Source organism: Misgurnus anguillicaudatus, chromosome 22 (genome assembly GCF_027580225.2).
Source record: "Misgurnus anguillicaudatus chromosome 22, ASM2758022v2, whole genome shotgun sequence".
NCBI classification, from domain to species: Eukaryota; Metazoa; Chordata; class Actinopteri; order Cypriniformes; family Cobitidae; genus Misgurnus; species Misgurnus anguillicaudatus.
The window spans coordinates 25,376,570-25,401,866 of NC_073358.2; the positions used below are offsets into that span (position 1 = coordinate 25,376,570).

General features: G+C 39.3%; 1 protein-coding gene across 1 annotated transcript; it reads right to left on the bottom strand.

The window, feature by feature from the left end:
- cspg4ba (chondroitin sulfate proteoglycan 4ba) lies at nt 1–25,297 on the bottom strand. Its single transcript, XM_055199922.2, has 10 exons — nt 25,108–25,297; nt 19,657–19,820; nt 13,748–17,320; nt 13,104–13,571; nt 12,020–12,196; nt 10,857–11,055; nt 8,007–8,138; nt 6,590–6,762; nt 4,002–4,185; nt 1–3,563 (listed from the first exon to the last, which is right to left on the bottom strand). The coding sequence occupies exons 1-10, from the start codon at nt 25,166–25,168 to the stop codon at nt 1,546–1,548; spliced, it is 7,149 nt and encodes a 2,382-aa protein (XP_055055897.2). The 5' UTR covers nt 25,169–25,297; the 3' UTR covers nt 1–1,545.

Below are 25,297 nucleotides of genomic sequence, written 5' to 3' on the forward strand. Positions count from 1 at the left end.
AGATATGGCTAGGAACTATACTCTCATTCTGGCGTAATAATCAAGGACTTTGCTGCCGCAACATGGCTGCAACAGGCGCAATGATACCACACAGCACCCGAAAATAGTCCCCTGTTATTAAGGGGACTATTTTCGGGAAGTGCGCAACACCACTACTCCTGCTCCAGCCATGCCACACCAGCAAAGCCCTTGATCACTACACCAGAATGAGAGCATAGTTCCCAGCCATATCGGCCTTGAAAATCGCAACTAATTTTCTGTCGGTCTTAGTACACGATGTAACTACAGAAGAGTCAAGTTTTAAATAGGAAAAATATCAAAACTCTTTGGTTATTTTTTAGCGTAAAGCTAATGGTCTAATCAGATTCAATGGATTATGCTAAGCTATGCTAAAAATGGTACCGCCAGACCCGAAGACCAGGTGAATGGATTCCAAAACAGTAAAAATCAAATGTTTAACTCTAGGTGAGCTGGAAAATGAACCCATTCTTTTTTTAAAGTGGAGTGTTCCTTTAAAGGGCATTGATTGTTACAATATGTAATATAAGTCTTATTATGTGCCCAGAATGTGATTGTGAAGTTTCAGCTCAAAATACCCCACAGATTTTTATTATTGCATGTCCAAAATGCAATAGTATACAATAATATCTCCCTATTAAGATAGGGCGGACAGCGTATAACTTGCTGAGGGCGAAAACTATGGTAATGCAGGAGTGTCAGTCAGTGGCTGTAGGCGAGGCTTTATCAGATGTCACATTAACAAGATAATCAAAATGGCATGTCTAACGAGATTGCTTTGGTGTAATGGAGTTTAAAAAGAAGGAGCGGATGGATTTTTTAAATTGTAGAATGGTTGTGTTTACACACTGCCAAAACACATTTATGTCCAAAGTTGATTTTGCATAATAGCTTGCCTTTAATTGACTGTGTATATAACAAATAGCAACAAAAAATAACTTATTACATTTAAAATACTATTCATTAACTTCCAATAGTATAGTTATATCTTTAATAGCAACACCGGCATCTTCAACTAACAAATTAGTTTTACAGAGTAACATTTGTTGTGTCATTTTGCATAACACCAGGTCTGTTCTTATTGCTGTATGTTAATGCATGCAAAAATATATGCAAAAACCAACATGCATTGTAATTGCACTGATGGTTTAATAAACCTGCAGCAATGTGGCACCTCAGAAATAAAAGTGAAAGTGAACTATTTGCCAATGTATGGTAACCCATTCTTGGAATGTGACCTTTGCATTTAACCCATCCAGTGAATAGTAAACACACCCGGAGCAGTGGACAGCTATCACTGCATTGCCCAGGGAGCAATTGGGGTTAAGGTGCCTTGCTCAAGGGCACCACAGTTGCAACCCACCAGTCGTGAGCCGCTCAACTCTCAGGTTACAAGCCCGACACTCAACTAGGCTATTGTACAACTGCCCTGCGCCAAAGTGTTTCATAGACTAACAAATGTTATAAATACAAATTCCCTCTGTAAATGTTAAGCTTAAATAGGTCTGTACACATTAAGGTCATAGGTCACACCCAGTACTGATTGTTTCGTAGGGTTGGGTTTGTGGTCCTGCAAAGTTGTGAAACTTCTGGCTCCAGGTCTTCTAAAGAGCACAGAGACACAGCCTGGTCATATGGGTTTTCACCTCTGGTCTGCAGTCTGGTTATGGGAGAACTTCCAGGGTGTCTGGGATTAAGAGGAGTGACGGTTACAATAGGGACAGATGCATTCCACTTGGGCTGATCCTGAATGGATGGATCCTCTGGCTGATGTGAACGAACTGATTTGCTCTTCCTCCGGTTCCGTCTTAAGAGCAGCGTCAACGCAACAACGATGATGACCAGAAGAAGAACAGCAAGCAGAGGCAATAGGATGATCGTTGAGTTTGAGGAGCCCGTCTGGGTTACTGATTCCACTTTCACTGGGGTATTATTTATTGGATAAATCTCCTCCTCCCCTTGCGTTGGTTTAGGGATAGTGGTATGTACGTCATTGCTGTTTGAGTTACCCCATCGATTGCGATTTTTTAACTTGGACACAGACTTGGTCGCTTGTTGAGTCGGGCTTACGGTGGAAGATGTAGAAGAAGGGGCAAGGCCCATTGCAATTGTCTGGTTATAAAAAACAGGTCTGACTGTGGACATTGAGACCGTTGACATCTCAATCATGGGAACATAGGGTACAATGCTAAAGGTGAAAATCCCTCTGGCAGGTTGGACGTTGTCGGCTTTAAGCACAAATTCAAATGAGTCGTTTAATTCCTGGAGTCCCGTCAGGTTCGCCTTCAACTCAAGGGCCAGTTTCTTCTGCTGTAATTCGCCAAAAGTGAAAGACTCTACAGATTCAGCTTTCCTGTCCTTGTTGTTGGTTGTCCTGATGACCCTGCCATGTTCTGGATATGATGTAATTTCAAACAATGGGTCACTACCGCTCAACAAAGCCAGTTCAGAGACATTCAGAAAATCTGGCTTCAGCTTATTTCGAATTCCGTTTGCAAACGTTGCCCCTTTTGTGTACTTAATGAGCGGCTTCACTGTGATATTAACGACTTGATTGCTTAGATTTGCCTCTGATGTGAAGGCACTAAACTCAAAGTTATCATAGAAAGATGCAAGATTGACCATGTGGTAGCTTAGCTTTTGCGCCTGGAGATCGCCTTGATTAAAAATGTTGACTTCGTCATCATCAAGTAGAAGTCTGCCATACTGCGGAGGTACTGTAATTTTATAATGAACAGTAGTGTTTTTATCATTGGTGACTGCAGCTAAGTGTGACTGTGTGAGTGCCACAGAGGTCTGTCCTTGGTCCAGTAGCACCTCTGTGTTGTTAACAAGTGAAACAGTGATCTCGATTACATCCAGGTTGAAGAGTTTATATAACGGACGATGAACGCCATCGGTCACGCTGAAGTAGAATGCCCCGGATGCTGGGCTGCCATCATGGACAAAGAACAGCTCTCCATTATTAATCTGAGCTTGAGAGAAGGCATCCACCGACTCGTTCAAGTGTCCTGCGATAGCGAGGAAACCACAGCTAGGTTTGCTAATCACAGTGTACTGGATTTCACTGGGGGGATTATCTAAGTCTACAACATTTAGATTGTTGGGTCCAATAGCAATGGTGTCACCCTGAACAACTTTAAGGCTGGGGGCTTTGGTCTTCAGAACCGGTGGCTGATCGTTTACAGGGATAATAGTGATATTGAAAGTTTCGGACACTATCTCAGAGTCATCTAAGGGGCGGTTTGGTGGTTTGCTCTTCAGGTTGAGAAAGACGTCAAAGTCGAAATTGTCATGGGTGGTCTCAGAGTTGTCATGACGATATGTGATTCCATACTTGTTAAGAATGTACTGAGAGAAATTGGGTTTTTCTTTGGTGAGATTTCGTTCCCCGACGATGATGACACCATGCTGTGGCAGAGATGTGACCTGGTACCAAACCTCATAAGAGCTGTGCTTAGATTCAGGCAGTTTAGTCATAAGGTTGGATGCATCAAGCATCGATTTGTCAATTAGCACCTTATCTCCCTCAGTTACCTGCACAGCTGGATGAAATGAAACGAAAAACGTAAACTTTTCACTTCTGTACACAAAAATATACTAGTCAACATTTGAAGTGGATCAAAAACGTTCGTCAAATTTGTCCTAAGATAAGAACAGGTATTGCGTATTGGTTTTAAGAAAACTTTTAGGAAAGGTTTTGGTCCACTTCAAATGTTGACTAGTGTAGATAATAGATGAGCTTAGATGCAAAACCCTCTAAGTGCATCTCACGTTTTTGTAAATTAGCATTTTTATCACTTTATGGATTCTGCCAACAAACTACTATTTCTGAATGGCCTGAGGGCTGGATTAAAGGTCTACTGTGTAGAGTTTTAGCCGAATTTAACGGTGAGAGGTTTTTGCAACTGAGCTCTTAACTGAACAACATTCACTACAAACCAGGCAGGATGCATTGTTTCTGTCACATTTTCAAACTGTACCTTTATTTTTGAGGAGCACAGAACTTCGCTCAGATCCAACATGTTCATAAGAAATGTCGATGTCGAACGTCTGGGTTTCAAGCGTAGCAGGAGGAGATGACACAGTAAATGTAAACTTGTCTAGTGCCGCCCATCCCAAAGAGGTCGCATGACTTTGCTCATATGCGATTTCACCATCATCCACCTGTAATGATTACAGTTCAATAAGTCAAATATGTGACCCTGGACCAGAAAACCATTCTTAAGACGCATGGTATAGGACTTTAGTCTATTTTTAGTCTATTTGCAGAAAAAGCCAAAAATACATTAAATGGGTTAAAATGATTGATTTTTCTTTTATGCCAAAAATCATGAGATATTATGTAAAGATCATGTTCCATGAAAATATTTCCAGATTTACCCTAAATATATCCAAACTTTATTTTTGTGAGTGGATGCAGCAAAATCGCCATCAGAATGGGGCCATATCTTTGCTTTCCCATTCAAATTTGGTTCATGTAAAGTTGACAACATTCCCCAGTCAATCTTTCCAGAATGTTCTTAAGTTATACCTTGTTAAAAGGTGTTTCCCAAAACTTTCTTAGGTAAGTATACCTCAGGGTTCTCCAACCCTGCTCCTCATGAGCTACCGTCCTGCAGATTTTAGCTGCAACCCCAATCAAACACAGGTGAAGCAACTAATCAAGGTGTTCAGGGTTGCTTGAGAATTACAAACAGGTGTGTTGCAGCTGGGTTTGACCTGAAGTCTGCAGGATGGTAGCTCACCAGGAGCAAGGTTGGAGACACCTAGGAATACCTTCTGTAAGTCATATGTTCGGAAGGTTGGTCACATTTACACATAGCCGAGCATTTTGAGAAACTAATAATTCCCCGTCTCCGTTTTCAATAATAACATCGTACACACTACATTGTTTTCAAAAAACTTGTCATTTACATTTGTCATTGTTAACAGTTACTTATAAACAAGGTCATAGTCATGTATATTTAATAAAAACAAGTGTAACACAAAAATCGATCTTGTTCTGTTGTGTTACTTTTGACCCACATATGTGTTACTTTCGTCCCTGCTGACAGGGTTAAAAGTAACAATGTGCTACTTACAGTATGTTCAAAGTGAAATTATTCCACCTGGTATTGATAGACCACACTTGTAAAGCAAAAATATATCTCTGTCTCAAACATTATCTTTTAAAATTAAGTTTTTCTGAAAAATTTTTACTTTCGCCCCCTGCTCTCCCCTATATATGATTGTGGGGGGAGGAGTTGGGGAATCTATGAAAGCTATACAGTGAGCGAATAGTCTTACTAAATCCAAGACAGCGCTGTACACAGGGCTATTTAGTGTATGTGCATTTCATTCATGAAATCTTCAGTCTTAAGTCTACCGGCTAGTATGTAAACTGCAAATAAATAAATACAGTAAATTTGCAGGAGCAAATTTAGCAGATTTTTGGACGTGCTCACCAGAATTCGGCACCAAAGAGCCATCATGTATGTTCATGGTAAACAAAGCAATGAGACAGCTTGTTAGTTGATCCATTGGGTCGGATTGCTTTCACAGATGCGATTCCCCCTCATTCACGCGTCTAGTTCGCACAGATAGCGCAAATTGAGCGCCTGGTGCGGTACAAGCGAATGGTGCTTTTTGTACATTCTGCTTTTGACACGAATTTGCGAGTTAAAAAATTTGAACTTTGGCGGAATTTCACACCGCATTAACCAATCAGGAGCCTGCTTGCTGCTGTGGCAGCAGCCCCGCCCGGAGTCACTCATTCAACCTGAAGGAATGCTTGATATTGTCCGTAAGCCGTCACCCGGAGCAATAGGACAAGTTCTTATTTCTATAGAGGAGACAGGAATAAAAAGGACCTCGCTTGGAAGAGTGTCAGTGAGGACAACCTGGTAAGTTGTAATACCATTTCACTTTTGAGTCACGTGACGTTTATCATTTTCCCCTTATGGTAAGGTTACCAAATACAAACTGGTAACTCTCTCGATAAATGCACAATCAACATCAGTCATCTTGCAAACAGACAACCGCATAGCACTTGCCCCTCAAATGCTTGCTTTTTCCACGCGTCTACTTCGCTCTACACGCACGAATGCATTCAAACTGTTCAAGCGGCAAACTAGGCGCGGTAGACGCGATTTTGATGCCTGAAATGCGGTTGTTGTAAACGCAGCATAACAAACCACATATCAATGGAAAGCTTATTTATTAATACAGATGATGTATAAATATTCAGATGATGTATCAATCTCAAGTTTTAAAAGTTTTTGGCTTTGTGGTCCAGGGCCAAATATATTTTCTCCAAAATGATACAAAGCATGTACTATAGCCCTCCTCCCACCCAACACACCCAATACTTAAAAACATCTCAGCCATGACTGCAAAATATTTTGTTTTTACTGGTGTGGCACATTTAGTCCCTGGTGTTACTTTCTTTACACAAACCAATTCTGTCTTATACCACATTTAGTGTAGCAGCTACCCAGGACATTTAGCTATATTAGGACGTGCAACATTTAAAGCATAGCAGGCTCTCATATTAAGCTCACAGTAAATTTAAATTCATTAAATAACTTACCATTTGTTGTGTGAAAGATGAAATTTCTGTTGTGGACCTGTCTGCTTGCACACTGACCAGTTTTCCAAATTTTGGAGGAGTGATCACGGTGAAGTGGATGGTTCGATTTGAGACACCGCTATCGTCATTTGTTACTGCATGAAGAAGATCTTTTGAGATCAAGGATAAAGAGCCTAAAAAAAGACAAAAAATTTGTCTAAAGTTAGCTAGAGGAAACTGTCTAGTGCATATAAAACCGCATTGTTTGGTGCACAGCAGCTCAAGAAACTTTTAATGGAAATACTCTGGATTTTTTATAGCAACGCTTTACAGAAGTGTTTCTAAGTGTGAAAGTACGCAGAAATTACAAAAACCAGAAGTCACTTCTATATTTGCATTAAATGTGTAAAACCACACTGCTTTAAAGCAGAAAGAGTATTTCAGGATCAGGTTTCAAATCTCTTTTAGATTACAGGGCATTAGTATGACAATGAAGAACTATAAACTGTATTAAGTTATGTATTTTGCTGAAATACACAAAGGTTTCATTTTATAGCGTTAATGGGAAGGTCATTCTAATTGAAATATATTCATAGTTCCTGTTGTATTTTACCAGTTGAATGAAACAATGAAAACTTATTCAGCAGAAGGCCATAAGACAAGCCTGAGAGTAAGTAGCATTCAAAAGTACTTGTTCTCCCACACGCAAACATAGTACAGCTCTGTTTTTCAGACAAACTATACATTTTTTCTACATTTCTAATGATGCTGATATCTTTTATTCCAATTTTGCTATAGTCAGTATATTTTAAAACTGAAAACAGATGCAGCAGATGTTATATTGTCTCAGACAAAGCAACTTCGGAGATCCTTTTTAGGTTCTCATATAAAATTTGGCACATGACTTAGTGTTTCCAAAATAAGAAAATGACTAGAGTCTAGCAAATTTAGGGACTTTTCCCTATGATCTTTTCACATGCACTCCTCTGAGCTATTTATAGTTCGTCAATTAAAGTTGTTATAGCATGGATTGATTGCACTAGGCTTAAGAAACACTGTGTTAATGTATTTAGGCAGACTAAGAAGTCTTAACTGGCTACAAATGGGTGGTGACTCAGTTTGTTGACTTCATACCGAGCGGAAAAGAGGCGTCAATCGGGTTCACTGATTCGGCATGCGAGTCAGCCAATACTCCAGATGCTAAACTAACTGCTGAGAATAGCATAAAGTGTTATTGCACTTTACAAAACCAGATGGTTAGCCGAACATCTTCTGTTACTAAAGTCATAAAATACTGCTTTTGTTTTGATGCTAGATAGCATCTAGAGTCATTTTCCTAAATATTGGAAAATAAATCCCCTAAAAAATTCACTGCATGCATAGACCAATTTCCTTTTAAAGATCATGTAACACGTTTGCAAGGGTTTATCAGTGTTACCTGGAAACACATTAAGAGGTCCAGCCTTCTCTAGAGTAAGAACCAGGGCACGAGCCATAACACTGAATATCTGCCTAGGGGCAAAGTTCACACCATCGTTTACTTGAAAGTTGAAACCACCTGCCATAGGACCTGAAAGCAAAGCAAACATCACTCACATCAGAAACTGGATTCATTCAAAGTGCATTGCACCATGGGAAACAACATAAAACCATATCACCTCATTTAAATATTTATTACAATTGTAATACTACAGTTAGATCATAAATAGGTACACTTTACTATATATTACTCTTTATGATATTTAAGAGTGTGTAAATTAAATATATAGTCACATCTAAAACACCCATAAATGTTTGTCCACATTTCAGGGTAAATTCGTTTTTGCGAGCCATTGTTAGACTTTCCTGTTTTCCCTAAAAAGGACATGGATGGAGAAATTTGATGATTTGTCACAAAACACTGTCATCTAGTGGTTAGAGATGCCATTACAGACCCTGAAAAAAAACATGATTGTTGTGTCCAAAATCGCCTATTTCCATACTATATAGTCGGTAAAAATCAGTAGGCGAGGTGAGTAGTATCAAAATCCCTTTAGGGATGTCGTGCCACTAGGCGGCCATGTTTGCAAAGCCTCTGCCCAGTTATTTTAGTCATGCAAGACTAAAGTTATATCAAGACAAATATTTAAAAAAATCACCTGCTAAAATACCAATTAAACAATATATTTCTCACCAACACTGAAAACCGCCATCAACAGTACCATACGTTTTGTTTCTTAAAGGGACACTCCACTTTTTTTGAAAATATACTCATTTTTCAGCTCCCCTAGAGTTAAACATTTGATTTTTACTGTTTTGGAATCCATTTAGCTGATCTCCGGGTCTGGTGCTAGCACTTTTAGCATAGCTTAGCACAATACATTGAATCTGATTAGACCATTAGCATCATGCAAAAAAATAACCAAAGAGTTTCAATATTTTTCCTATTTAAAGGAATAGTTCCGCCAAAAATTATATCAAACCCATGATTTACTCACCCCAATGCTTTCCACCATTTTTCAGACAAACACATTTTCAGATATTTTAGAAAATGTTTTATATCTTTCAGCTGCTAAACAGAAAAGTTATGGGGTCCACGTCCTTCAAGTCCAAAAAATGTGAATATATCCTTCCCCAAAGTAATCCAAACGGCTCCAGGATGATAAATAAAGGTCTTCTGGGGATAATTTGCGTAGTGTTGTTGTAGAAATATCCATATTTAAAACTTTATAAACGAAAATAACTACCTTTCAGTAGCGCCACCATCTTAGACTCCTCTGTATTCAGGAGAGAGTATCAGCGTACTGTACGCAATTTTCTTAGTGACGTATGACAAATTCGGAGGGCGGGGCCACAGAGCAGCAGCAGAGAAACCTCCGTATGCTGCGTAAGCTCTTATCTTGAATGCGGACGCGACTAAGATGGCGGCATTACCGGAAGCAAGTTATTTTCATTAATAAAGTTTAAAATGTGGCCATTTCTACAACAAAACGGCGCGGATTACCCTCAGAAGGCCTTTGTTTATCACCGTGGAGCCGTTTTGATTTCTTTTGTGAAGGATCGATGCACATTTTTTGGACTTGAAGGACGTGGACCCCATAACTTCACATTTGATTAACTGAAAGATCTAAAACATTTTCTAAAATATCTGAAAATGTGTTCATCTGAAAAAGGATGGACGTATGCATCTCAGACCGGTCTGGGGTGAGTAAATCATGGGTTTAATCATTTTTGGCAAACCTATCCCTTTAAAACTTGACTCTTCTGTAGTTACATCGTGTACTAAGACCAACGGAAAATTAAAAGTTGTGATTTTCTAGGCAGATATGGCTCGGAACTATACTCTCATTCTGGCGTATTAATCAAGGACTTTGCTGCTGTAGCATGGTTGCAGCCGGCGCAATGATATTACACATCACCTGAAAATAGTTTTCTGCTATTAAAAGTAATTAAGGGGACTATTTTCGGGCAGTGCGTAATATCACTACGCCTGCTGCAGCCATGTTACAGCAACAAAGTCGCTGCGTCTGAAATCTCCTACTTCCATACTATATAGTAAGCACAAAGCAGTACTTCGCCTACAATACAATATGGTGGTAGTCTTTATCGCTTGATGATATCTTTATTGGTTCTTTTAATATTGAGTCCTCTATTCATAGTAAAAGAAATGGTCTATCTTGTTATATCCAATATTATTTGTGCCATGTCCAATTTTATAGTATTCGAAAAACAGTAGGCATAAGTGTGAATTCGATGGAGACTGTAGTATCCTGTGAGCCTGATAAGAAGTAGAAGGGGAGGCTTCGGCATATTTAAAAATGTCGTAAGGCAGTAACGGTATGTCACGTGATATAATATGGAAGATGTAGTCCGTCCAAATTTCATTCACAGTACCAGTATTCATATTATATAGAATGCACTGTTTTAATGGTCCATGAGTAGATAGATACTCTGTAAAAACAAACGGTGCTAAATAGCACTAAAAGTGGTTCACTGGCTCGTAATCATAGAGGAACCATTTTTAGTGCTATATAGCATCTATGAAAAACCATCCAGGGGTGATATAGCACCACTATAGCACCAGAAATGGTTCTATATAGCACAATATGGTTCTACACAGGTGCTACATGGCACTTAAAATTGTTCCTCTATGATTACAAGCCAGTGAACCACTTTTAGTGCTATTTAGCACCGTTTGTTTTTAGAGTGAGAGTAGATAGTAGATCATCTAATTCAATACCTACTGTCAACAGTATGTGATTTTGGACTTGGGGATTGTTATAACTTGAGAGTTAGCTTATGATCTCACCATTATGCACAAAAAGCAGCTGCCGTTGAACAATGTGAGCTTGAGTAAAATTCATAATTGGCCTGTTGGGGGCGCTCTTGAGGGCCAGATGACCATTGCTAGGTTGGGTAATGATGTACTCCAGTTGTTCAGGCGGCGTGTCCTCATCCTCAGCATTCAGATCTTCAGGGGTGATCTCTGTGATTGAATCCACCCACACCTGAGTAAACCATCACACCGAGTGTTAGAAAGGTTTTTGCTTCATTTACCCAGCTCAATGTTTCCCACCCAGAAAGAAGAAAAAGAACTTGGATTAACCTACTTAATAAAAAAAACTTAAATATTTATGTTCCTTCCATTCCAAAAAAGAAAATAATGTTTGTGATGTATGCAAATTATGGATGATACTCATAGCAGAATACGTGTATTGGTTTAGTTATTATTTTTAATATAATAATATACCCAATATGTTCAGTGGTAGACCATTGCGTAAGCAGCGCAAAAGGTCATGGGTTTGAACCCAGGGTACACATACTGTATACTGATAAAATATGTATACCTTGCAATACTCTGCAAAAGCGTCTGCCAAATGCGTAAATGTGATTTCAAAAGTAGCACTAGTGAGCCACCTTGTGGCCATTTATTAACATTTAAATGGTTGTGTTTATAATAAATAAGCAATTGTGTGATTAAATAGAGTGATTTTCCTCACTCATGTGTGGATGTTATTTATCTTACAACATTTCTTCTTGACTAAAGTATCAGGTTGTGTATCAGGCAGTGAATTACATATATTGTGATTGTAGTTCCCTAAACCATGACTGGAAAGCCTTAAGGAATCTAAAGCATTTGCGGCAGATAACCCTAAGTCACTGCCTATTGTCCTAAATATGAACACTGTTGTTGTTGTTTTTTAACTTAAGATTTAAAACATACGTTAAAACCAGTAATTTATGGTAAATTTTGTGTTTGACCTTATGGGTCTCAGGAAGGTGTTTACCTTATTCTATTCTTCTGTGATTGATCTACAACACTGAGATCATTGGAGTCACTAACAAAACTATTAAAATATTGAAACAGAAAACATATCGGCTATAAGTTTGTGTACTCTTAACTTTGAACCCCAGCTGACCTCAGTATAAAAAAATAGTGATATTTATATACAGTATATATAGTAATCTCACCCGGAGGACCTTGTTGGCAGTAATAACCGGAGACTCATCGTTGACGGCTATGACCTGCACATAAACAGTCCATGGTGCGCTCTGTTTTCTTAGCTCTGTGTCGTTTGCAGTGATAGTGAAGCTGTCCTCTAAAGTTTCTGAGTTGTCATGGACATAATATATAAACTCCTGCTCCACCTGTAACAAGAAAAAACATTAAATAAGAGGTGTCTTTAAAGGACACTCCACTTTTTTTTGAAAATAGGCTAATTTTTACCGTTTTGGAATCCATTCAGCCGACCTCTGGGTCTGGTGGTACCACTTTTAGCATAGCTTAGCATAATCCATTGAATCTGATTAGACCATTAGCTTCGCGCTAAATAATAACCAAAGAGTTTCAATATTTTTCCTATTTTAAACTTGACTCTTCTGTAGTTACATTGTGTACTAAGACCGACGTAAAAATTAAAAGTTGCAATTTTCTAGGCAGATATGACTAGGAACTATACTCTCATTCTGGCATAACAATCAAGGACTTTGCTGCAGTACCATGGGTGCAGCAGGTGCAATATTACGCAGCGCCCGAAAATAGTCCCCTTGGTAACTTTCAATAGCAGGGGACTATTTTCGGGCCCTGAGTTATATCATTCCCCCTGCTGCAGCCATGGTACGGCAGCAAAGTCCTTGATTATTACGCCAGAATGAGAGTATAGTTCCTAGCCATACAGCCTAAAAAAGGCAACTTTAATTTTCTGTTGGTCTTAGTACACAGTGTAACTACAGAAGAGTCTTAGTTTTAAATAGGGAAAATATTGAAACCCTTTGGTTATTTTTAGCGCGATGCTAAGGGTCTAATCAGATGCAATGGATTGTGCTAAGCTATGCTAAAAGTGGTACCACCAGACCCGGAGATCAGCTGATTGGATTCCAAAATGGTAAAAATCAAATGTTTAACTCTAGGGGGGCTGGAAAATGTGTTTGATTAGGGTTGAAGCTAAACTTTGGAGGACAGTGGCCCTCCATGACCAGGAATGCCCACCCCTTCCATACACGATACTGTGAAATATTATTACTTGATTGTTTATGCTACTAGGAAAAACTGTACCTGTTTCTTTGTAAAGTAGGTTGTGGGTATCCCCGGGAAACGTGAATTCTCGATGCGGCCGTGCAGGGGTCCTTCAGAGACGTAGTATACAAAATTAAGCCCGGTGAAATGTGAGTTGGTGACTTTGATGATCACCTCAGTGAGAGCTTTAGATGCCCCTTCATTCAGTGTGATATTAGACACCTCAATGGGTATGAGGCGCGGGATAATATCCACAGACACGATGATGTCACTGACCTCTGCAACCCCATTGCTGGCCTCTAGGGTGAATGAATCATTCGTTTGGCCAGGTGTGACCTGTACATACTGAATGTTGCCAGCATTAACATCCTGTTGGGAAAAGATCACCAACTGGTCCTCCTCTGTACCCTGGTACTGGTTCTCAAGAAAAAGCCGCAGATATCCATAAGATGGAGGAACTTTGACAGTGAAGCTTATTTCTGCGGGTGAATTAGCTTCATGAGTCACCTGGAAAGAGAGAGAAAAAAAAGAGGTAAAAATGGCAAAAACCTGTGAATGCTAAAAGGCTATGTTACTAATCTAAAGCATAAACCTCATAATAAACTGAAATAGATATGACCAGATTCTACACTTTTGTTGTACAATAATGTCTTTCTATAAGTAACATAAATATTAACATTTACCTTAAGTTTACTGCTCTCAATCTTGACCGGTTTTCCCTCTTCTACTATTAAAATTTTATTATGAAGGACAACAGGTGGCCTTTGATGGCTTTCCAGGTACACCTTCACATTAATTTGTGCGTCACACTTAAATCCCTTTGCTTCCACTCGGAGCGTAAAAACGTCAGCCAGATTTTTGCTATTGTCATGGTGATAAGACAAGTCGCCGTTCCTCAGGTCACGCTGGGTGAATGACTCCATTTGATTGCCTTTTAAATATAGACGCCCATGTTTTGGAGCCTCTTGAATATTGAATATGATTTCATTGTCATTTCTGATGTCAAGGTTTGTATCCACACTGAAATTAGCATGACTCAGGGTCTTGGTTTGCCCTTTCTGAACCAACAGGCCTGTGTTGTTGCCAACTTTCAAATAAGCATCCTGCGCGCTAATATCCAAAAGGGAGGAAACATAGTGTTTGCCATCCGATACAAAGAGGACAAAGCGACCAGAGTTCATCCCGTGGTGAATAAACAACACCCGTTTCTGTTCCAAGTCTTCCTGGCGGAACTGGTACAGCTTCTGTGAAGTGTCATTTGCAAGAACCAAGTCCCCGATTGGGATACCACGACGGGTGTAGACGAGCTGCCCGTCACTGAAATCTGAGTCGGCATCATGGTAGCGTAGATCATCGAGGGTAAGTAATCTCTGTCCATTTTTGACAACGTGGAAAACCTTGTCTACGACGCGAATGGGTTTTTCATCATTCACCAACTGTATGGAGATGTTGAAGATGCCCTCCTTGGGGCCAATGTCATTTTCTATCATAGTATTCTTAGGAAGTGGACTTTTGGAGGCTGTGAAGGTAAAACTATCAAGATTTGTTTCACTGTCATCGTGAACATACATGACACGCTCCTCCAGAATGTCCTGATTGGTAAATGAAAGAATATTGTCAAACTCTTTTGTAGAGTTGGATAAGTTGATCCGTGTTAGCTTGCCATACCGTGGAGCCTTCGTGACAGTGTAGTGTATTTCTCTAGTACTAAGAGTTTCAGCAAACAAGTCATCTTTTGTAATGAGCTTACTTTCACCTTCAAGAAGCGACAACCCATTGTTTTTCATAAATATGCTGTTAACATCTGCTTTAATGTTGATTTTGAAAATGTGACTATTGGAATGTGCATGCTTGGAGACGATCTGAAATTCAAATTCATCGCTGGTATCCTCGTACGATCTTTTCACCAGTCTGTATTCTACTTTTAGATCGGTGATGTTCTTTTGACAAAATGTAGAATTGACATCCAACTTGGCATTACTCATTACAAGCGTTCCTCTTGTTGGTACAGACAACAATCTGAAACTAAGCTCATCCTCAGACACAATTACACCGTGTGCTGTTGCATACAGATGCTCGGAGTCAATTACAGCGGTTGTAATTTTGTCCAGTTCTATGGCTTCATTCTTCTCCAATGTGTAGTTGATCCACTTTACTCTAATGGGAAACACCAACTCCTCTGTAGCTCTGGAAGCCACAGTGACTTTACATTTGAAGTGATCCGTGCTATTACTTGTTTGGATGGACTGGTAAGTGTTAAGGTAACGCAAGCGCTCCTTTTCAAGAACTCTTTGAGAAAATGAACTGGTGATCTTCCAATCTCCACTTGAGTGCAGCCTCTGAAGTTCACCAAATTTTGGTGACTCAATCACATCATAACGAATATCAACCATCTGCTTCACTGTATTTGTCCAGACTGCCAGTTGGTTGTTGCTTAACAGAAACATCTCTCCTTGATTGACTTCCAGACCAGTGTTATTAGAGATTTTATACTCCAATCCCACAGCCATGATTCTGAGGACTACTGTGTTACTCACTTTCTCTCCATCGCTCACTCTCAGCACAATCCTGGAGTTCCTCACCCCTGTATGGACATAATTGATCTTTCCCTCTATAAGGGATGAGTGAGAAAAAGAGGTTACAGGTGTACCCAGATTGTCTTCATTTTCCAAATACCCTGCATCAGCATTGAGATTGCCTAATACAGAGTAAACAAGATCTGTATAATTGCTATCAATGTCTACGGCTTTCAGAACATCAGTGGTCAGCTTCTTCCTGGAGTTCTCCAGAAGAATAAATAGATTCCCTTCGGGTAGACTCAATTCAGGGGCATCGTTGGTTGGCGTGACACTGACATTATACCGGTATAACTTGTGTCCCTTCAGATAGCCTGGAACCTCCTTTCTGCTACTGGAGAACACAGAGAACATAAAGAAGTCTTGGGGGTCTTCAGATCCTCCGTGGATGTACATCACTCTGCCATGCCACAAGTCCAACATGCTGAATGTATTCTCTGCCTGATCTTGGTCTACATCGAGCCTAAGTTGACCATGCACCGGCTGCTCTTCAATCCTAAAGATAATCTGAGATTGCCGGATACCAAGTTTCTTGAAATCGAGGTTTACTTTTATGTGCTTTGAATCCAATGACGCCCGACCACCTTCTGGGACAACAAGGTTCTTAAGCTGTAGAAAATTGTGTCCATACTTCTTAACAAGACCTTTAGCTAGGGTGGAGACATCGGTGAGAGGTAGTTGTGTGACAGTGCTAGCAGGGGTTATAGGAAGAGTTGCTGGGCTGACTGTGGTGCTTATCTCCAACTCCTTTTCAGGTTCACAGCCAACAGAAATGTCTTTAGTAACCACTGCATTGGGGAGACCCATTTTAACATTATTTACTCTAATGTTCCTTAAGCATCCTTTAAAGGAACCGCCTTTAACACGCTTTCCTGCCACTGAAGAAAGGCCGACCTTTCTGACTTCAGAACGTGTGCCGTCATCGATTCCCCCGAGAAAAATCAAACCTTTCAGGTGTAAGGTTTTTGATCTCGAGCTAATGCTGGAATTTACAGTCTCTCCATCTACTGTGAGTTGGAGGCTTTTTGGAGTGAAGTAGAGTTTGACATCATGCCACTTATTGTCATTAATAAAGGTGAGAGAACGTAGTTCTGTTTTAGTGCCGTCTTTACCAACCACAGCAACGAGAAGACCTTTCTGGATCTCCACGGCGACAAAATCTCCCTGCCGTGCAGAGTTGTACATAACGATCCCCTCTTCGGCCGAGGTGTGGACTGAGCTTTCGAGAACCCACTCTTGTTGTGCCGTCCATGGAGGAAGGGACATGTAAGCCCTTGAGCTGAAAAAACTGATTGGATCATCCTCATTTGCAAAGAACTGAGGGCTGCATCCAAGAGAAACCTCATAGACATTCTTAAATCCTGAGTAGGGCCTCAGTGAAGAAAGAAGGTTGTGCTGATTAAATATTACTTCATCAAGACAACCACGGAAGCCATTGAGATCACTGGACAGATAGGGCTGATCCAAACCTCCAGTACCACCCACATATAGACCAATGTTGATGTTCAGCTGCTGTTCTGGACCTGGCATTCGCAAGCTGCTCTTGGAGTGGTTGTCCACAGTCAGTGTGACATTGTGGTATTCATGGAGAAGCTGTATGTTGTGCCAGGCCAGATCATTTAGCTGGGTGCCACTATCTGAAAGAAGAATCTGCTCTCCGGAGCCCAGGTCCAACCGTGCCTGTGAATGATAGAAGCAAACAAAATGTTAAAACAACGATAAAACAAAAACATCTTTATATAATTCTAGATTCTAGGTTTTAAAAAATGGTTGTATCTAAAGTGCAGATCAGTGGTTCTCAAACTTTTTGTCGTGCACCAGTGGTGGCCGGTGACTTCTTTTTTCGAGGGCACTTGATGCGAAGTTCGTCACAACATGTATGTAGTCCGTCATGTGTGTGGTTCCTTTTTTCAAAATATGTGTTCTGAGCATCTAGAGATCCTGTGTGCATCACGTGTCCTGCCAAAATAAGTGCCTGCTGCAGATGCATCTAAAGGGTTTATGATAAAAGAGACGCTCGCATTTGCCAGATAATCTCATGCATAATCAAAGTTTACTGTTAAGGGAGTGTCTTGCGTGTATTTTGTGAATGTGTCTCTTTTATCTTAAACGGTTTTGACGCGTGTGCAGCAGGCACTTATTTTGACAAAACACGTGGTGCACACAGGATCTCTCGACGTGCAGAACACATATTTTGAAAAAGGAACCACACACATGACACTCTGAACACTTATTTTGAATTAGCGCCCCTCGGATGAGCAGTCACAAGCCGCCACTGGCGTGCACCCTCTTCCCGTTGTGTAGGGTGCATCTCTACATGTCCCCCCAAAGAAAATTCATGTCATTAAACAATCTCAAACTTAGAATTTGAATTAAACGAAATATATTACATGACACAAAAAAGTGCTGTTGGTTAGTAGCCTTATTTTTCTGAGATTTAGTTCTGTAGAATTTATGATGAATTAATGTATTTTAATTCAATTTTCCTTGTTGATTTTATCAAAAAGTAGCCCTCCAGATTGTTTTATCCATTGTGAAAGCCCTTTCTCACAAAAAGGTTGGAGACCCCTGGTTTAGAGAATATATCACATTATATAAATTGTAACCAAAACATCAATTCTTATGAAATTCATCAGAATTAAAACAATTTGACATAGAATAACATTTATTCACATCTGTCTACCACAATGAAAACAGATAGTTGTAAGTTGCAACCAAAGTATTGCATTTTACTCTGAATTGGACAATGTCACTGTCATTACACACGACAGCAAAGGCAAACATGTCAAGGCTTGCAGACTATTTGTAGTCTTTTCTCAGCGGAAAGACCCATTTTTTTCTCTGTATTTGTTTGAAAATATGTTAATTTCCAAGATAATAACACCTCATCAAACTTAATTTGAGCCGTTATATTTTATTTTTTAGATTCATGCAAAGATTTTGAACTCAGGGGACTTTGAAAGTAGATTTAATCTTGTCTAGTGGGTAGCACTGTTGCCTCACAGCAAGAAGGTCCCGGCTAGGTCAGGTGCTCTTTCTGTGTGGAGCTTGCATGTTTTCTCTGTGTCAGCGTGGGTTTACTTTGGGTACCTCCCACAGGCCAAAAACATACAGGTAAGGTGATGCCAAATAGCCCCTTCCCCAAGATGTATGACATTGACCAGTTCTCGCCATGTATACAGCCAAATAGTTTAAAGGTAACATAGAATGATTGAACGGGGCATCCATCCCTGCTCCGCGACGCGACATGTAGACAAAAACATTCCTGTTTGGGTCTGCAATGCCTTAGAGCTATCTGAGAGAGGTTTTTAGGAAGCTTCTATTAGGGTGGGGGATTTTAAACAAGTGGTTTTGCACCTATTTGGCTCCCCCTACTGGCTTAACTTGCAATCTCATTACTGATTGGCTGACTTTGCTGCCACTCAAAAAATGTAGCCAATTATTTTAAAGGGGAGGGGCAGTTAGATGCCTGTGATGTCATAAGCATCAGTTTTTCAGATTGGGCCGTTTTCTGGCTGACATTTCTAAAAGAGGAATTTCTATGAGACTTAGATGTTTAGCATGTCTAGCAATTTTTATATGTTCGTGAATGCGGGTAGACTACCATTATTCAACAAAGACAAGGTAAAAATGGTTTTTCATTCTCTGTCCCCTTTAATAATATCATTATAATAAATAAACAAACAAACAATCTTGTTTAGCAAATCCTCTATGTATGTATCCACTTCTTTCACATTTTTAGCTCACATTCTTTAGCCCCATGCCTGAGCAATGATAAGCTTTGTAATGTAAACCTTAAAAGGAGGTGTCAAGGCAGAATAGTTTGCGGTAAACTCATAGATTCACAGCTCATGATGTTTAAACTCTAGTAATGCTTATTGTTATATTTAGGGCTATAGTTTAATTGAATCTTAAGCCTGTGTAGAATCGACATGTTCCAGCCTGTAAATTTGTTGTGATATCTCTGAGGCATTTCTGAGGGTGACTGTTGAGAAGTATACCAACGTGTAACTTACCTGCAGTCTGCCAGCATTCATCTCCAGCAGGATGTAATCTGTCTGCCCTGCAGCTAGGAAAAGCAGGCCGCTTTTGCTGGAGGTGCGGAAGCGGACGTGCAGCGTGTTACGGCTAGACGACTCTGTCCCTTTCAACTGCACAAATCCATCACCATAGAATGAAGCTGCACAGAGGAGAGTTTTAGCCATGACGCTTTATCTCGCTCTAAAAAAAAACTACACTTTGATCCTTTAATAACAAATGTTTTTGTAAATTGCAGTAACATGAAAGCAAATCTAATTATGTGACCACATAGAACAATTTGAAATTGAAACTCTGTGATCTAAAATATAACTGATTAATGTGGAGAGATACAAATTATTATGTACTTTCACACAACCTGGTCATTGTCAATATACCGCAAACACTTCACTTTTAGGACAAGTCTGATGGCGCCAGCTATGATATCCATGTGCTTGTGCTGGCATGCTTCGCCCTGACAGCAGCCCGGTCTCAACATAAAAGACTCTGACACGGCCACATTGTCTTAGCCCTGCTGTCCATAGATGGAGGCTTGCCTTGGACGCAGCTGTTTTTCAACCCAGCCACTACATGTCACCCTCTAATCTACACTAATGTGTGTTGTGTACTCTCATCTGCTCTTACTCCACTCTCATCTGTGTTACTATAGTATTTAAACTCTTAATTAATGGTTCCAACCTTTTTAAAATCTTCTGTAGAACCATTGGTTATCATTTTTGAATTGCTACAAAAAACCTCCTTAAATGAGTTCATTTTTATTGCCTTTGTCTATAATGCTCAATGCACCATGAACAATGTAATTCACTTTGAGTGGCCAAACTGTATTAAAAAGGAAAACACCACCGTTTTCCAATATTTTACTATTTTCTAGGGGTGTGCATTCATAGATATGTATATAAAGGCTAGATGGCTCGTCCGCGCTGCTGGCCAATTGAGTGCAACGTCCGCATTTTGGCGGCCATCTTACGACAGGGCGCTCGCTCACTCGTAACATTGAGTTTTAATGATGCAGGTACTTTTAAATGACCATAACTTGATTAATTTTTTTACCGATTTTCAAACGGTTTGGTTTGTTATAAACGTCAAAGATGTACCTATGACACTGCAAACCTATACTAAAAATAAAAAATAAATTCATGAAACATGTTAAAGCATCCAGAATTATAGCCACGTTAATAACGTTTGTAAAAACCCAAACCGTTTGAAAATCGGTAGAAAATTGAGCAAGTTATGGTCATTTAAAAGTACCTGCACCATTAAACTCAATGCTACGAGTGAGCGAGCGCCCTGTCGTAAGATGGCCGCCAGGTGATGCCGTTAGGGACTCCGCCTTGAGCCATCTAGCCTTTATATACATATCTATGTGTGCATTGGCACTGCTCTCACAATTCGATCAATTACGATTCACCAGGTAACGATTCAATTCAATTCGATTCTACAATGCATTGCGATGCATCAGAATTCTACTGTACACAACAAGGCAAGTGCAACTATTCTAGTGCTGCCTCACGATTAGTCGCGACTAATCGTTTGCAGAATAAAAGTTTTTGTTTACATAATATATGTGGGTGTATTGTGTATAATAATTATGTATAAATACACATACACACATGCATGTATATAATTAAGAAACATTTGCATGTGTATATACATGTTTATATTTATATATAATCTATATTATATATAAATATAAATATTTATTATATAAATATATTTTTTTTCTTAAAATTTACATTTATGTGTGTGTGTTTATATGAGCATAATTATTATACACAGTACACACACATTTATTATGTAAACAAAAACTTTTATTCTGCAAACGATTAGTCGTGACTAATCGTGAGGCAGCACTAAACTATTCTCAACAAAAACGGAAGCTTAGCAGCTTCAAGACAATGACAATTATATACCTGAGAATTTACACACAGCGTAAGTCTTGTCTAGTTTCCCATTAACTTCGTAGAATCCGAAATGTGCCCATATGTCTACTTTCCATGAAAAAGGGTGCGTTTTTATTTACCCGTCTATCACTGTCATCTCTCTCAGCCATCTTGATTGTTGTTGTAATGCCCCCGGAAGTAATTGAAACTTCACAACTTTATTGTCCACTCGAGGCCAGAAAATAAACAGTGACATAATCGATAATGGCACTTTGCTGCATCGATGCTGAATCGTGCATGCGCGCATTGCCGAATCGATTATTGTTGACACCCCTACTATTTTCTTACCCTAACTTATACAAATTAATTCATACCTATATTTTTTCAATGTGTACACTTTGAACAGCGAGTCGTGAATGTGTTAGCATTTAGCTTAGCCCCATTCATTCCTTGGATCCAAACAGGGATGAATTTAGAAGCCACCAAACACTCGATTTTTTTTTGGCCACAATTTTCCTATTGTTACATGAGTAGTAACACTAGTAAAGGTTTCTCGATTTTAAATCGAAATCGATCGAAATTAAGTCACAACCTCGAACTTCGAATTAAAAAATGGAATCGTCAATGCTGCCATGCCTTCACGTCACATCCGGTCGGCCTGCCAAGCTTTTGTAGTGTAAACCCATGTAGTCGAATGTGTTCGAACAGCCACAGGAGACCACCTTCTCTCCGCCCATTTATCTAATCTGAGGTACTGAACTTTTGCATTTTTTCTGACTTCTGGCTCGAACACACGGTGAACAGCGCCTTTTATTGATAAAACTAAAGCGGCTGATCTCCGCAGTTTCATTTTGCAAGTGTGTGAAAGTTGCGCGATGTTATTTCATGAATTGCGCTGAAAATTCAGAGAAAGCTGAACATATACATGTACAAAACACTGTGCAGCATGTTAACTTACTACACAAGCAGCATACTCCGACATAATGTCAGTTTGCGGACTCTGACATAATGTTCACGTTTAAATGACAAGGTCCAAAGTACTGACAGGAATGTTCATCTGACAGGAAGTTTCGTTTTATCAGGTATGTGCGTGTACCATATTTTTCCACAAGCAGCACAACTAACATCTCTGGGTTCAAGGTTAGATATTATATTTCATAAAAGTCTAGTCTAAAAATGGCATAGCGGTTTTTTGTGCTTTCCAAAAAAAAAGAGGTAAAAATCGAGAACGGCCTCAGGCGCAGTAATATTGACGGAAGTTTGAGCAAGAGGGGGAGTAGTCAGGAGTGATGCAAACTAAGGCTATGTCCACACGAAGCCGGTGCATTCCCTATCCGATCATTTTTTTTCCTTGCTTCAAAAAAATAATCCGTAAACACGAAACCACTGAAACCGACTGAAAGCGGTGTAGTATATATGCCGGACCAGTATGGGGCACTGTAATTCTGCCACAGATATACACTATACACGGAGAAGAAGACTTTGAGCATGCACATAACCAGCGTATGGTGTTATCCATTATCGCTTATTGTCACCACATTTGCACAGAAGCAATAGATTTTGCTGTAATAAAGCTAGTAGGCTTTAGTAGCTTCTGTAGCACGAACACAATCACGTAGTCCGCCGTTATTGTTGGTGCTGTTACGGGTGACGCTTCCGACACGTGATGTGATGACGTTTTCGCTTCACAAAATATACGGATTGGCTGTACAGACGAAACCGCAAGGGTGTCGGTTTTAGATTTATCCACTTTAGGACCCGATTTCAAAAAATAGCGGATTCAGTCTCCCAAAACGCCGGATCCGTGTGGATGAAACGCCAAAACGATAACAAATTTATACGTATACAGTGATACGCGTCTCCGTGTGGACAGCCCCTAAGTGCTCTTCCACCATACATTATAGTTCTCATTTTTTATCCGCTTAAAAAAATCGTGTTTTATTTTGTGCCACCATACTTACTCTATAACTACTCATGTAACTTAAAATAGGAAAAACATGGAAGTGTTTGGTGGCTTCTAAATTCATCCCTGTTTAGATCCTAAGGAATGAATGGGGCTAGGCTAAATGCTAACACATTCACGACTCGCTGTAAAAAGATTAAGTGCACACATTGAAAAAAGATAGGTATGTATTAATTAGTCTAAGTTAAGGTAAGAACATAGGAAAATATTGAAAAACCGTGGTGTTTTCCTTTAAAATAATGGGAACAATTGTGTTGCTATATAAATAAAACTTGAAAGCACTTTACTAAAAAGAGATGAATAGTAAGAAAGATAATACTGTGAAATCATGAGTAATCATGATCATTTAAAGAAAAGCAATATTCAACCCAAACAATATATTAAATGTATGTCCATAGTAATGATAAACATTATGAATTGAGACATTAAGTTGTTTCTTATCCGATAAGCAAGCATAAGACTAACAGGATTTTAAGCTAAACCAGAAGTGACAGAGAGGAGAAAGACTGGAATGCAGTGCTGTCTTTAGTCTGTTATTACCACACAAAGAATAAAGGTTCTGGATCTGACGTCCCAGAGATTTGATAAGTCTGGACACTGCACTCCAAAATAAGACCCCAGAAGACATCTGCATTCTTCAGATCAGATGATGCAATATCTTGATAATTCAGTGAAGCTGATATTGTGATGCACATAACCAACCAGCAACTATTACAACTACATGAGAAGAAGCACATTTGCATATGACTGTCATAAAAACGTGCTAATAAAATACAAAAATATATTATCTTCTTATGACCTTTTAAATAAAGATAAATAATTAATTACTGTCAGAATACTTGGTGTGAATAAATTTCCCATTATTTTCCCATTATTATAATATGGGCAACCTATAGTTTATAAAACAATGGCTAATTAAGTATTTATAAGACAGAGATACACCAATAAATCATATAATTATTTTTAAATCTTTATTTACCAGTTCTATCACTTATTTTCTATGACTGTTGGAATGATTTCTAAATTAATTTACCAATATTCATATATTTTATATAATCCAGTGACACACCATCCTTTAAAAAGTGGACTATTTCATCGTTTTTGGTCTTAATTTAGCTGTTCTTTGTATCAAGCTCTTAAATTTGGCCAACTGAATATAAAATCTCTTGAAAAGGACATTACTGAATGTTGCAACCTGGACTAGATAATACACTGATTTGAGGAACAGCAGTCTAGAACCAAAGACCATAAACTGACTGAAGAGCAAGGTGTAAACATTTAAATATTTTTTTATTTACTTATCCCAAATATCTGGGAATAATACGTATTTAAACACTGAATAGACAATTGGAAAAGACAAACAGCAGCAGCCATAGCAAATTTAGAGCTGAGAGGTTACTGTTGTCCTGTCTGGTGCATGAAACATCAAAGAAACGCGTGATATTTAGTCAAAACCAGGGGTCGGCCTCTTGCCTTTGCTGAAGCCCCCCTAACTGTAGTGTTAAAAGCTGGACAAAGTTAAAAGCTGATGCCTCCATTCCATACATGCCTTGCATTTGCTATACTTGAATGATCAAACAACTTACCCCCTTGTGCGAGTCCGACAAAGAGCAAAAGCAGTCCGTTTATTAAAAGGGTCGTCTTCATTTTAACAGCAGTATTATGTGTTTATTCCGCTTGAAGTTGAAAAATACTGTGTTTCAAATTCATTGTGTTAACAAGTTCAACGCGGTTCCACAAGTGAAGTCCTTTAAAATCTTTTCTCAAACTTGCCCA